Source organism: Pipistrellus kuhlii, unplaced genomic scaffold, assembly GCF_014108245.1.
Source record: "Pipistrellus kuhlii isolate mPipKuh1 unplaced genomic scaffold, mPipKuh1.p scaffold_m20_p_20, whole genome shotgun sequence".
NCBI lineage: Eukaryota > Metazoa > Chordata > Mammalia > Chiroptera > Vespertilionidae > Pipistrellus > Pipistrellus kuhlii.
Window position 1 is genome coordinate 17,817,357 of NW_023425516.1, and position 14,432 is coordinate 17,831,788.

Below are 14,432 nucleotides of genomic sequence, written 5' to 3' on the forward strand. Positions count from 1 at the left end.
AGCAAAGGACGTGTCAGGATGGAGGTGAGGGGGCGGTCAGGTGGGGTTTCCATCTTACAGGTTTTAGTAATAATTTTTATTCACGTTTTCTGATACAAGACTGAACCCCGCACAACTTATTAGAGATGTATCCGTGGCTTTCATGAAACATCCTATAAAATAATGGTTCCTATCTCAGGCTTCGGCATCTGACAGACTAGGTTTGAATCTTACGTCTTATCTGTGTGTGACCTTGGACAAGCGGTTTCTCCCAGTTGAGCCTCAGTTTTGTTATCTGTAAAATGGGACGATCTATAAAATGAGTCTTTGTGGCATTGTTGTTGTTTGAGTGCTTGATACTCAGGAGGCAGCATCCTTGTTATTCAAAAGCTAAAGGGGGGTCTCAGGAGATCTTTCTTCAGATATCCAATGGGACCAGTGCTTTCACTGCCCTGGAACAGGGAGGAGGTAAAAGAGGGTGTCAAAAGTGGAAGCACTGGACCCACAAACAACGGCTCTTGCTCCGGAGGGGATCAGGGGGCATGCCGAGAGCAGAGTCAGGATGAGGAGAGAGAGGAAGCCAGAGCCCCACTGCTCAAGGCCAGTGTTGGTGTTGAAATGGCTTATCAGGCATGTTGAGGCGCACATTTCTGTGGCATGTTGAAGTGCTTTCTAGATCTTTCCGCGGACCACCGGTTGGCAACAGCTGTTCTAGAGCATTATCTGTCCCTCGCAGTCCAAATGGTGTCAATGTGCTTTCTTGAGTTGAGTCCTTGAAAACGTGTCGTCCTTGGATGCGATGAATAGTGATCGCAGGCTTGAGCACCCACCCTCTGCCCCACCCTCTATGCATAACGTATGACCAGGTTGGTGTTGAGGAGGTCTCCACATGGTAAATGGAGGGATGGTCTCACCTCCCACGAAAACACACGTGGTGACTAACAAGCATGCAGCCTGCTGTGCATCAGCGAAGAATGAGAGCCCTAGGCCACTCCCCCAGCACGCAGCCCGGGAAACGGCTATTGATGTTGGGGGCATGGAAGGCAGTTCTGCTTACGATGCCGCATTGGGCTCTGCAAGGAGCACCACGCGGGGAAGACAGTTCCATGAAGGAGTCTTCAAAAGCCCAGTGCACCCACCGACCCCTGGGCCAGGCTTGGAGGAGGATCAGCATGTCCTGATCACAGTGGGAGTCCATGCCCACCTCCGCCCAGTTCCTAGCCTGCCACCTGACACCTCGTATGTCTCCAGAAAGTGTGTGTTGCCTGAAAATATAAATCAAAAGCTTGTTGAACGCCCCTAACTTTGCTTTGCCACGCCCCCTTCTCTCTGCCCCTCAGCCTGAACCTGAGCAACAGCGACATCCTGACCATCTACGACGGTGACGAGGTCATGCCCCACATCCTGGGGCAGTACCTGGGGGGCAGCGGACCCCAGAAGCTGTACTCGTCCACGCCGGACCTGACCATCCAGTTCCATTCGGACCCCGCCGGCCTCATCTTCGGGAAGGGCCAGGGATTTATCATGAACTACGTGGGTAGGTGTCTCCTCCGGTCAATTTTTCCCCCTTGTATTTAGAACGCCGGTTAAGATGATGTCCTGTAGCTGCATCTCTTTCAGGGGGATTCTGTGTTTCGTGGGGCTTTGAATATATAGGCACAGTAAGGATGTGCAGTTTTTAAGATCTGAGTAAGAAGGACTGGGTTTGAGTCTTAGCCCTGTTACCAGTGGCTCTGTGACCTGGGGCACGTCACTTCACCTCTCTGGGCCTCCTTTTTGTTGTCTGTGAAATGGAAATGGTGATGCTTACTGCACACGGTCGATGTCAGGACTTCGTAGATTAAAGCCTCATAACTTGAGGAGGCCTCGTGTGGGGAGTTAGATAATCTGGAGTTGATGAGGGAGTTCAAGGTTGGAGGAAGAACGTAAGAGTCAGTGAAGAATACAGGCGTTGTTTAAAAGCATTGGACGGGATCAGATCGCACAGAGTCTAGATGGAGAAGAGGACAGGGTCCAGGATGGAGCTTGGGACCCTCCAGTGTTTAGAGACTGAGCAGGAGGCGGGTGGGGGTTTGAGCCTATAATGAATAAGGGGACATTACAGCTGGGGAGTGAGGAGAGAAGGGTGTGGGTGGACAAAACAATGAGAGGTATTGGATGGTCAAGTCTGAACTTCGCTTGAACTTAGCAATTTTTGTGAAAGATGGGAGAGATCAGTGGTTTGGAAGCCACGCTGAGGAACAAGATAGACATCACTGCACCTGCTGGTCCTAAAGCATGGGGGGTGGGAGAAGGCTGTCTCCATTGGCAGAAGAGCCCTTAGGCGCCCTGTTGGTGCATGGGATTGCGCTCAGCCAACGGAGCCACGCCGGCCGGGGCAGTGAGAGCCTGTTCTTACTCCCAGCTGGTGCACATTCTCACCCCTGCCTGCTCTATAGCAGCCGTCAGAGCGGCAGACACAGATGTTGATCTTTTTTCTATTTCTCAGGGGCCTTTTACCCTGGATTGTGCTGCTATAATAAATGTGTTATGTTGTGTTATTTCTGCTGCTGTGCATGCTTGTCCCACTCTTGCCTGGGGGGTGCCCTGGGCATAGGGGGCGGCTCCTGCTGGCTTCCAGGCGAGGTGCCCTCCCGAGTCAGCTGCCTTTGGAGGGAGAATGTTCGGAGACTTGGCTTCAATCTATCCTCAGACTGCTCCCTCTTCTCGCCAGAAGATGAGGTCATCGTTTCGCTCTTCTCTCTCCTCTGATGCCTGATTCAGTCTTCCAGGTCTGCATCCAGCTGGGCAGCAGGAAGCTGACTCGATCCAGGCTCCCCAAGGTTGCCCGGAGCGTCTGGCCCAGGCTCCATTGGCAGCATCTTGGGGAGAAGGCGCTCTTGTTAACCGAAGCAGAAACCTAGATTTGTGTGGCAATTTGAAGTTGGCAAGCACTCTTTCTCCTACCTATTATTTTATTCCATCTTCAAATGCCTGGTCCCCAAGTGAACATGCAAGAGGGGGTCTGTTCATAAGGCAATGTCGGGACCATGCAGTGATGCTGTGGAGAAACAAGTGTGGAGCTCCAGAGACCGCTTCCTGGGGGCATGCAGCCTGGAGAATGTGGGTGACACGCAGATAAGAGAGAAGCATTCCTTTGGCTCTTAAAGAAACACCCAGTTAATTTTACAGGGAAGGCAAGTGAGCCTCTATTTCGTTCTGATGCCCATCAGTTGCTGGTGACCACCAGTGCTGAAGACCATGTTGAAAAGAATCCTGAGCAGATCATGTCAACGGGAAAGAATGGCACGGTTGGTTAGTGATGTCTGCCATGGCATGGGCTAAGTATTTGCTATCATAGGTCTAGATTTAACCAGACACAGGTGCGATTCCCATTCAGTAGAGAAATCAGATGAAGGGTCCGGGGTTTCTGTGATCTTGTAGAGAATTTTGAAGCTCCTGGACTGATCGTAAGGCCTAGTCCCCAGCTCTGGGAGCTGGTCAAGGCTCACCTACCGTGGCAGTTACCAGAACCTTCCACAGGAACACTCTGGGCTTATATGGTTCTGACCTCCTTTGCATACACAAAAGCAAATACCCATTCTCGTCAATGCTTTTTGTGCTTTGCTAGTGTCTTTGGCCAAATGCATGGGAGGGAAGGGAATAAATTAAAAAGCAGAGATGAATAAGCAGTGTTTTTCAAAGAGATGTTCATCACTAATCTTAGGATAATAAGTAAGCTCTATATTGTCGGTCAACTCCAATCAAAATACAGTGAGTGGCTCCCTGGAGTGCTGTGTTGAGGACTGACGGGTTTCTGCTGGATCCAATGAAAGAGATTGCTATGATAGATTAGTGATGTCTGTCATGAGTATAATATAGTAAATGGTGGCATATATTTCTTTTGCCCAAAAGTTAAGACGATGGTGCTGACATTGACCATAAAAACTAGAAACATGACTTCAGATGCCTGTTTTTCTGGTGCCTGGCATATGGGAGGTGCTCACAAAAAATCGTAGTCAAACAAATGAATGATTCCATATAAGTCGCCTTAGTGTTCCTGTCATACCCGACATGTTGGTTGGCATTCAGATTGCCCTTAGGGACAGACAAGGTTGTGACTTGTGTTGCCACTCTAGGATTGAGGACAATGAAGCTCAGAAATGTTTATTGATATGATGGGCATCACACAGCTTCTAAAAGACATAAAAAGGATGAGAAGGGAAGCCCTCCCACTGCTAGGCCAGTTTTCTCGTTCTTAGCAAAGTGAGGGGCCCATAGGGACAGATCATTCTAGAACCTCCACCTTAGGGTGTTTGATGAATATCCAGAGTCCTGAATCGGTCTCTGGGAGTGGAGTCTAGGAACTGAAGAAGAGGAAGGCTACCTGACCTAGCAAGGCCACTGAGTGTGTCAATAATGGAGCCACAATCTAAGCCAAGTCTCTGCTACAAGATGGCCACAGCCGAGGAGTGACAAATGTGATAAATGCCACAAAGGAGACCAGATTCTCACAGGGATGTGCAGCCATGTTGGCTCACATCAAAAAAGTCAGACAAGCAAACCTTTCTCAGCAAAGCACTTGGCACAAGGCAGACCACGCATCCAGTGTTTGCCCCATCTCACCCCCTTTCAACCAGAATTCCAGCATTTGCAGCTGCGTCCTAAATCCCGGGCTTGGCTGATTCTTCAAAGACCTAAAAATAGAGCCTCCTGTTCCCCACCAAGCAGTCCTAGATGCCCTCTCCCTCCCCTCCTTCTTGCAGACAGCCGGGAGCTCTCCCTCTTTCTCATAAAACCACAATGAAACCCCAGGAAAACCCATCGCTTGTTTCTCCACATGACTTTCCCGCAGACAGTGCAAGTGCTTTGCTTTCCCCAGAAGCACATAAGAACTTCAAATTAATTATACAGCATAATTAGCTCTTCTCGCAATCTGGGCGGTGGGCACTTGGAAGCAAGAAGAGTAACAATGGACTTTGGGTGACTACCTTAGTAATGAGAGTTCACTGAAGAAGAACAAAATTATGCCAGAGGAAATACCTGTGATAATAAGGTGCATGTAGCCTTTGATAATATGCACTCCATGATATGCAGTGTGATTTGAAGAATGCACTGACAATTGTTTTTATTTTGATAGGTAAGTATTGATCTTCGCCTGTATTACAAGAATATTTATCACCTAAACCATCAAACCCATGGATTTACAGACATTCTTAGGATGAGGCTGAGTGTATTAGCTACCTATTGCTGTGTAACAAATTACCTCCCAAAATTAGCAATAAATAATTTATTTTGTCACAGTTTCTGTGGGTCATGAATTCGGGAGCTAGATGTTGGGTAGTTTGGACTCAGAGTCTGTCATGAGGCTCTAATCAAGATGTCAACCGGGGCTGTGGTCATCTGAAGGCTCGACTGTGGCTGATAGCTCTTCTTCCAAAGTGGCTCTCTGCTGGGCTGGCAAATCACTCAAAGAGAAGTGGTCATGCCCAGTCACACTGCTAGTAAGTAGCAGAGTTAGGATTCTGTCTGGTACTAAAGTAACTTTATCAAGCCAAGAGAACGGTTGCATGAGTTCAGGGACCCACAGGAAGAGGTCACTGTAAAATCTCACAGCTAAGAGTTCTTACTGTTTTTGGGGGTTTGGGACGTGTCTTTCCTCTGACATTCCTAAAGCAGAAGGCCACCTCCCCAGGTGAGGATGACGTCTTTGTTTTAAAGAGGTGTCAAGGAATGACTCCTGCTCCGATCTGCCCGAGATCCAGAACGGCTGGAAAACCACTTCGCATACGGAGCTCGTGAGGGGAGCCAGAATCACCTACCAGTGTGACCCCGGCTACGACATCGTGGGGAGCGACACCCTCACCTGCCAGTGGGACCTCAGCTGGAGCAGTGATCCCCCGTTTTGTGAGAAAAGTAAGCATGGTCCTGTTCTCTTTAGGTCAGTGGGTGGTGACTCCTCACTGGCTTCTTTCTGTTTTGTTTTTGTTTGTTTTTTCATGGATGCGGTGGAGTTGTTTAGTGTGGGACCTGGCCTCCCTTCTACTCCACCAACTCACTGGTGCTGCTCACAGATGTTGTTCTGTAAACCTAGGGAGGGGTCTCACACTCAACGTGCCCTCAGAAGCCTGGCAGGTAAAGGAAATGAGTGAACTAGACTGGTGTCAGACAATAGAGAGTGGTATGGACTGTGGTGAATGGGAATGTACGTAGCCTGTGTGAAACATCACTCAAACTCAGCTCTTAAAGTTCCTGTAGTAGCCAAGCAAAGCAAAGTAAGCCGGACCGTGGAGTCCCAGTTCAAACCCCTATAGTAGGTGTCTGACCTCATCCACACAGCATCCGCCCCAGTCTCCTGGTTCCTCCCGCCTGTCCCCTCAGGCGAGGGGCCAGCCATGTCTGGTGGCAGCCGGATCTGGTGTCTCAAAAAGGGGTAGCAGAGGGAGGAGCTACGTTCGGAGGTGTAACGAGGTTGTATATCGTACGTGGGTCTTGGGGCCCTCATGCAAAGCAAGCGTATCATTGGGGCAAATTCCTGAAAGTGGTTTGACATCCAAATCTCTTTCATCCCGGCCTAGTCTGCAGCCACCTTTGGTGCGCCCGAGGTGCATTACCTTCCAAGCGGGAAAACAGCTGAGTTAGGAACCTTTCTAGATCCTTCTGTCATTCATTCTCGGTCACTGAGAGCCCTAACTTAGCGCGCCTGGCCTGGTTTCGTCCCGCGTAGTTATGTACTGCACCGACCCCGGAGAAGTGGACCACTCCACCCGCCTCATCTCGGACCCCGTGCTGCTGGTGGGCACCACCATCCAGTACACGTGCGAGGCCGGCTTCGTGCTGGAAGGGAGCTCGCTTCTCACCTGCTACAGCCGCGAGACCGGCACCCCCATCTGGACGTCCCGCCTGCCCCGCTGCGTCTGTGAGTGCTGCTTACTGACGTGACGGAAACGCCTCTTAGTCCCGGAGGAACGCTGGCCGGGTCGCTCAGGGAAGGCACCCCCGCCTTTGGGGGTGCTTTCTATTATGACGGTCCCAGGACTAGCAGGCCCTGAAAGCCAGGGTGCTGCGCTAAGTCCTTCGCCAAAGGCCCCTCTCTGCCTCCCCCAGTGGCCTGGTGAGCATGGCGTCACTGGCTCCACTCTCAGAAGGCCCAGAGAGGTGAGCTCGTTGCCCAGGCCACTCCACCAGTTAACCAGACAGTCCGGCAGGGACTCAGGGGGGTGATTTAAGCTCTGTTTGGTCTCATTGAAGCAAATGTTTGGTTTAATAGCAAAAAAAAAAAACCCACCTTTTTTGGTTTCTTGATCATAAAAACTCAAAAAAGGCTTCCCAGGTCACCCTGAAACTGGACGGTCACGCTTCTCACCAGGCAGGAGAGGTGGAGAGCGGTGGTCCAGGAGGCTCAGCCTTGACTGCGCCTGGGAGTCCCCTGGGAGGTGTCACGCTCACGGGAGACTGCGGTGCCACGGGCCCTGAGGGTTCTTAAGCTCCCGAGGATGCTGATGTGCAGCCAGGGGTCAGAGTCATTGCCCAAAGGAAGCACGGGGCTGTAGGGAGCAGCCACGCTGCACCCCGTACCGGGAGGTGAGAGGCTATTGGCAGCAGTGACACTGCCCGTCAGTGTCATAAACAGCTGCCTTAAAGGAACAGCTGGCTTGAGCATCACCAAAGCTCAACGCTTCTGCCTAGAAAAGGGGACTCTATTGTTCTTTTACACATGGAACCAGGAAATCTTAGACCCTCTGTTCCCACCTCCCTCTTCAGTCTGAGTTCTAGGGTTTCGGAGCTGAAGGGAGCCTGGGAGGCTCAGGAGGAGTCCCCAAAGATTCGCATCCTCTCCCCTGAGCGCCTTTTGGCTTGCGTTTCAGCGGAAGAGTCCCTGGCGTGTGACAACCCAGGGCTACCAGAAAACGGGTACCAAATCCTGTACAAGCGCCTCTACCTGCCGGGAGAGTCCCTCACCTTCATGTGCTACGAGGGTTTCGAGCTCATGGGCGAAGTGACCATCCGGTGCATCCTGGGACAGCCCTCCCACTGGAACGGGCCGCTGCCTGTGTGTAAAGGTAAGGAAACCTGCTTCACACGCACGGGGCGGAGGAAGCCGGAGACGTCAGGACCGGCGGGTGGGGCTTCTGAATCTTCTCCAGAAAGCTGAGTGCTGCGTTTCCTCAAATCTAAGACACCACCATTATTTCCTGCACCACCGAGAAAGGAAAAAGTCACTTTTTAAAATACATATATTTTATTGATTTTTTTTACAGAGAGGAAGGGAGAGGGATAGAGAGTTAGAAATATCGATGAGAGAGAAACATCTATCAGCTGCCTCCTGCACCCCCCCCCCCCCACCAGGATGTGCCCGCAACCTCGGTACATGCCCTTGACTGGAATCGAACCTGGGACCGCAGGCGGATGCTCCATCCACTGAGCCAAACTGGTTTCGGCAGGAAAAAATCACTTTCAATGAAACTATGGCACAGTGCCTTCTCCCTGCTTAGCATCGTGATGGTGTTAATCCTCATCCAAGGATATTCTTCCCATTGATTGATTGATTGGTTTTGAGAGAGAGAAAGAAAGAGAGAGAGAGAAGGGAGGGGGAAAGGAAAGCATCCAGGAATTTTCACCAACTCAGAAGCCCCCGATAAATAAAACGTAACACTAACTTCAGGAGAACGTGGCATGGGCTTTTGCTCCGATTCTTTTTGGCCCCATAACATGCACGACGAGTCCACTTGACATTGACCAATGCTTCCTCTTTCTCTTGCAGTTAATCAAGACAGCTTTGAACACGCATTAGAAGGTGAGTCCCGCAATGAAAACATCCAATAAGTCATGCTCATAGCAAATAAACACAAGGGCAGGTCCTAAACCATCCTGGTCCAGGTGCTCACAAAAACACAGACAGGAACAAAACATCTACCTTCTCCTGCTGGAGTGATTTCAAAACAAGTGATACTGCCAAGAGAAGGTCATTGAATTGACATCTTACGATCCTAACGGTGACCTGGAAGGGATTTAACGCCAGTTGTGCTCCTGAGAATAGAAAATGGGAGTCCCTCTGCCTGACAAAGGCATCTGCTGCTTGTAAAACTTTTCAACCATGTGGTCCCTTTGGAGAAACAATCCCATGATGCCTTGCTGCCTACCCTGAGCATCCTCCTGGTTTCAGGAGGGAAGCAGCTCCAGGGGGTGATCTGAGGTCTGTTTTTCTCTTGGTCTTCCTCTTCCCCAACTTTTCTGTCCCTCTATCCTCTTGTTCCCTGACCTCCTTTTATGAGGAACTTCCAAGTAAGATGCTGAAAGCCATCCAAGATTTAATTTTTGTTTCACTTTATGGCTCCTTCCCTCGCAGTCCGCTCCTAAAAAACCATTCTGCATCCTTTGTCCCCTCCACTTGCCCGGACCATGGCGCCGGATGGTTGTTGGTTTTTAAAGCTGTGACCAGTAGAACCGCTTCCATTATTATTTTTGGAGCCATTAAACTTCCTGACCATAAGCGATTCCCTCAGAATCTGGGCTGTGGGAATTGCATGGCATTAGTCACTCTTCCTAGTAACAGATGATGTTTTAATCCGAGCGGAGCCAGGGCTCAAATAGGACGGTGGATATCAGTCACTCCCCTGGGGAAAGAGGGCATTCGTGTCTCCGGTACCTTCTGGGCCATCCCTTCTCCGCCTTTGCCAACCAGTGAACCATGGGAACATCTCAGCTGTGCGGGCTGGCGGAGAAATGACAGCGCTGATGTACTGTCTGTGCTCCTGCATTTATTGTGGGCGTTAGGGTCACTTTTGCACACTCCGTAGAGCAGCGGGTAACGAATTCTAGATTGATGTGCAGCTGAGCTCTGTTGGGCATGGCAGGGGGGGATAGCAGAGGGAACCTGGAGGCCGAGAGAATGTGCAGCCATGGCCGCTGAGAATCAAAACTGGGTCTTCACAGTGGGGGTACCATCGGGTCTGTAATACTGAGGCCGGCCCCAGCTGGCCAGCGCCCTCTGCTGGAGGGGCTGATAGAGCAGCCCTGGGAGGGACCCGCCAGTCCAGATACAAGCTCCCTCCACTCCACCGAATGCCAGCGAATCTGCCTTCCTGTTGGCACATTTGGGATTTCTCCAAGCCTTCCCTTGAGTTGGATTTTAAACTAGCTTCCAACTGTACCCCTCCCCCAAAGAGAAATGGGCATGTTATGACCAAGATGCAAGGACTGTAATTCTCGGGTGCCCCATGACCACCTCACCCAAGGGTGGGTCAGTTGCAAAGCACCAGCATGAACTCCTCTAGGCTCCGCCCCTTTCCCCCTTGGAGATGGTTCTCCAGAGGGTAAGGCTCACTGAGTGGTGGGTGCAGGCCTGGGAGGGTGGTGCGGGCCTGGAGCCAGGGACCCGGGTGGGCGGAGCGTCTGCGGCATGGAGGCCTCACTGGCTGTGTGTTCAGTAGCAGAAGCGGCAGCGGAGACCTCACTGGAAGGAGGAACTATGGCGCTGGCTATCTTCATCCCCGTCCTCATCATCTCCTTACTGCTCGGGGGAGCCTACATTTACATCACCAGGTAGGGAGCTCCGGAGCGGGTTGGGGGCTGCCATCCCCTCGTCCACTCGTGTCCCGAGGGGCTGGGCATTCACCTCTCTGAGCCTCAGCATCTCCACCTCTAGTTTGGGGACAGTGGCATTTGTGTGAAATGACATTTGAGTAAGGACTCAAAAGCAATGCAAAGCTAAGCTCTGCAAGCCTGGGATAAGAGAAACAGCATGTGTAAAGGCCCTGAGGCAGGTATTTGCCTCGTAGGGGTTTTCCCTGCCCGCCTGGAGCTTACAGTCTAATAGGAAGAGGAGAAATACACAAGTAATAACACACTGCATAAACACAATGACGGAAGGAGTGGCAACAGGAGGAACCACCTTTAGGTGGTCTGACGCAACACAGTGTTCGTAGGTGCTCAGTGAATGCTCATGGTTGTTATTACTGCTCTTTGCCTTAAAGAGGGACTTCAGTCACTTCTCAGGTGAAAACAAATTAAGCTCCGAGCCCTCTGCAGTCAGGGAGGTGCCAAGCTTCAGTCATCACGGACTGGGTTAGAAATGGAGGGCAATTATGATCTCAGCTTTCACCCCACTCGGATTCTCACCCACCAGCAGCTGTTCCCACACATCCCCCTCGTTGTTTGTGGAGGTGCCGGTACTCACTGTTCCCCTCAGGCAGCGATTTTCAACAGTGTGCCTTAGATTGTCAACTTACAAGTGACAACAGCCAACACAACCGTAGCCTTCCGCTGTGAATGCCCTGCTTGAACCATAAACATATAGGTCATATAATAGAGTTGCATCTTATCAGTCACGTGGCACATTAAGGTTGTATATGATTGGTTAATTCTTGGTACCAGAAATCCTTATATACTACCCTGTTTCCCCGAAAATAAGACAGTGTCTTATATTAATTTTTTTCTCCCAAAGTTGCACTAGGTTTTATTTTCAGGGCATGTCTTATCTTTCCATGCACTAGGTCTTATTTTCGGAGGATGTCTTATTTTCGGGGAAACACGGTAGTACAAGTATAGGTTCCTGATTTTTTTTTTTTTAAGTCACTTTGGAACAAAAAAAAGATAGGCAATTCATTTTTCTTTCCATAAGTCAATCAAAATTATTCCTATTTTTTTTATCAGAGCAGCAAAATATTTGTTGTTGTGTGACAGAATTTTAGTAATCAGGCTGTGTGTGCCACGAGATGGAAAAGGCTGACCATCGCTGCCCTTAGGTACAGGAAGGTGTCTCCCAGTCCGGGAGGAGTAACTTCTCTCTTTCTCACTGTCCCTTCTCCAGATGTCGTTACTACTCCAACCTCCGCCTGCCCCTGATGTACTCTCACCCCTACAGCCAGATCACCGTGGAAACCGAGTTTGACAACCCCATCTACGAGACGGGGGTGAGTAGGTCTCCCCTCTCTCCCGGGCGCCTCCCTCTTTGCCTGCTCTGAATCCCCTGACATCCAAGCTGAAGGTTTCATTTGCTTTTGCTCACGATGCCCCTGGCAGAGAGGTGTGGCCAGCCTCTTATCTCACCCGCTGTGGTCCTGATGGAGCTCATCACTGAGAGCACCCAGCTCTCCGTGCAAGCCCAGGACACACCTGTACCCCTGCTCGCTCTTGGCGGAAGGACCACAGAAAGAAGGGGCTGCACTGAGTACCCATGGAGAGACGGCTGGCACACACCTTATCATGCTCCATGCCTTAATGATTGGCAGTGTGCAACACCCTACACATTGGCGTGGCCGGCCTGGTGTTGGGTATCAGGGGCATAATCATGAGCCAACATACATGATCCAGTCATTAGTGTGCATATGGTCTTGCAAAGGTGACAGCTATCGGTAACAACAATAATATGTGTCATGGGCTGGGCACCTGAAATGCATGATCCCCGTGAGTCCTTGCAACTTCTTGTGATGGATTCTGCAGTTTTCATTGGGGATGGATGAGGATAAGGAGGTTCAGAAATAATAAATGTGATTTGGCCACCGGAAGGCACCGTCTGGAGCCAGGATGCAAACTCTACCCGGTGCTATTACCCCTCCCACTATCCCACCTCCCTTCAGCCTCACACGATCAAATGTGCCGATGAACGTCTTGATTGCAACAGGTCATTATTTTTAAGGACCATGAAGGCAATTAGACAGGCTGCTACAAGAGTATAAGATGGAGGACACTTAGACGTGACGGGGAAGGCATCGTTGATGCGGTGATGTAAGTCTAAGGCATGTAATTGAGTAGAACTTAGACGGTGGTTAGAGAAGATGCCAGAGAGAGGGGGAGCCCATGCCAAGGCCCGAGGCACAGTGGGAGGAACCAGAAGATTCGTCATGACTTTGCAAAACCACAACCCTCCAAATTCACTGTGTGATGATGTACAGCCACCTCCCAGTATTTGGGCAGCATAAACTCACTTGTTCCTTGTCTTTACTGATGGTCCCTCACCCACCTCTTCTTCTGACCTCCTGTGTTAGTTATTGATTGATGTGCAGCAATCTTACTGAGAACTTTAGGTCATGTATTATTTTACATGTAACTTGTTTCCCAAACCTTAAAAAGATCAAGCCGATGAAATACCACTACTTTAGAAACCAGACCTTTTAATACTTATTAGAATAGTATATCAGTTATCTAACACTATCATCACGCTGCGTAACAAGCAATCCCAGATGACGCAACTGCTCAAAGCAACACGGTCATTTGCTCATCAGTCTGCGAGACAGCGTTTCCCGCTAGTTTCCGTGAGGTGGTAGCCCTGATTTGCCTGTGCTCACTCACACATCCGGGATTGGCTAGTCACTGGCTGGGGGTCTGAGCTCTGCTCCCCATGCCCTTCACCTCTCGGCTGGGACTAATGGCTGCCAAGGCATGCTCTGCTCATGGTGATGGCAGAGGCGCAGGGCACACGCAGAAACACACAAGCACGTTTCAGGCCACTCTCGTGACCCATCTCCTTAGAACCCCTTGGCCAAACAAGTCAGAGTCAGAGCAGAAGGCATGGCCATGTCGCCTGGCCAACACTGTGGACACGGGAGGGATGAAGTGCGAGGATCATCAGCGCATCTCTCCGCCGCACAAGCGTCAATAGATGTACGCCTCTCTCTCTTGCAGGAAACCAGAGAGTACGAAGTTTCCATCTAGAGAGAGCTACGCTTGAGAAGGGAACTCACAGCTATGAACTCAACTACAACCTCCTCGAGACATTCATCCAGAGACGATGTGGCATTTGATCAAAACACCCCAAGAGTGTCGGCTGTCTTTTCTTTAGACTCCTTTCCGGAGGACGTACTGTTTTCTTCACTGTATTTATTATATTTAAAATGGAAATAGGTGTGGTTGGACGTATTGCCGCTGCAGTCAGATTCGTGTCCCAGCCTCCATCGCTCCCGAAGGGCAGCGGGAGAGCTGCAAAATGGCCGGCACAGCAGTAGAGGGGAAGCCGGCAATGCCATTCTACGGCTGCGTCGAGTTGCATGCGTCTTTGGGATCCGTGCCCGTGGTGTGTCTAGTGCAAATCGCAGTCCCCAGGTTAGGTCAGGGAGGGTATCCTCTGTAGGATTAACTTGGGTTGGAATGTCCCGTGGATCCTTCGGTAGGTCTGCTCCCAAACAAATCCTGTGTGTTTCTCTCTTCCAGTTTCCCCAGCTTCTAAGTGGCCTGGCCACACCCCCTCCCTCCCGTGCCCCTTCTGAAAGCAGCAAAGGGGTTGAGTGATAAATACAAGGAAAATTTTTTCAGAGAGGATGAGAGACTTGAGAGTTCCCACGAAGAATTGGGCAAGGGAGAACGTGGTCTTGGGAACCGAGTTAATAAAAGGTTTCGCTTTGAGACTCCGTCGGCAATGAAGGAGCAGGTCGTTCGGGCTACAGGCATCCCAGTCCATCACCTGGTCTGCGAGGCCGCCCTCCAGCTGCGATCAGAGAGCCGCAGCCTTGGGGTCAGGGCCCCTCGCCCACAGA

At 50.6% G+C, this 14,432-nt stretch overlaps 1 protein-coding gene across 3 annotated transcripts in view; it reads left to right on the forward strand.

Moving 5' to 3' along the window:
* SEZ6L (seizure related 6 homolog like) overlaps positions 1 to 13,800 on the forward strand; it is a 109,735-nt gene extending 95,935 nt beyond the window's left edge. Inside the window, exons 10-17 of one of the 3 annotated variants that reach the window (XM_045585652.1) lie at positions 1,320 to 1,516; positions 5,680 to 5,874; positions 6,686 to 6,877; positions 7,827 to 8,021; positions 8,723 to 8,755; positions 10,389 to 10,503; positions 11,771 to 11,873; positions 13,585 to 13,800. In XM_045585652.1, the coding sequence (XP_045441608.1) occupies positions 1,320 to 1,516; positions 5,680 to 5,874; positions 6,686 to 6,877; positions 7,827 to 8,021; positions 8,723 to 8,755; positions 10,389 to 10,503; positions 11,771 to 11,873; positions 13,585 to 13,614 (1,060 nt within the window). In that variant the 3' untranslated portion in view covers positions 13,615 to 13,800. The remainder of the gene's footprint in view (positions 1 to 1,319; positions 1,517 to 5,679; positions 5,875 to 6,685; positions 6,878 to 7,826; positions 8,022 to 8,722; positions 8,756 to 10,388; positions 10,504 to 11,770; positions 11,874 to 13,584) is intronic. The other 2 variants (XM_036449728.2, XM_045585653.1) reach the window with 2 other exon arrangements.
* Positions 13,801 to 14,432: the final 632 nt, after the last annotated feature.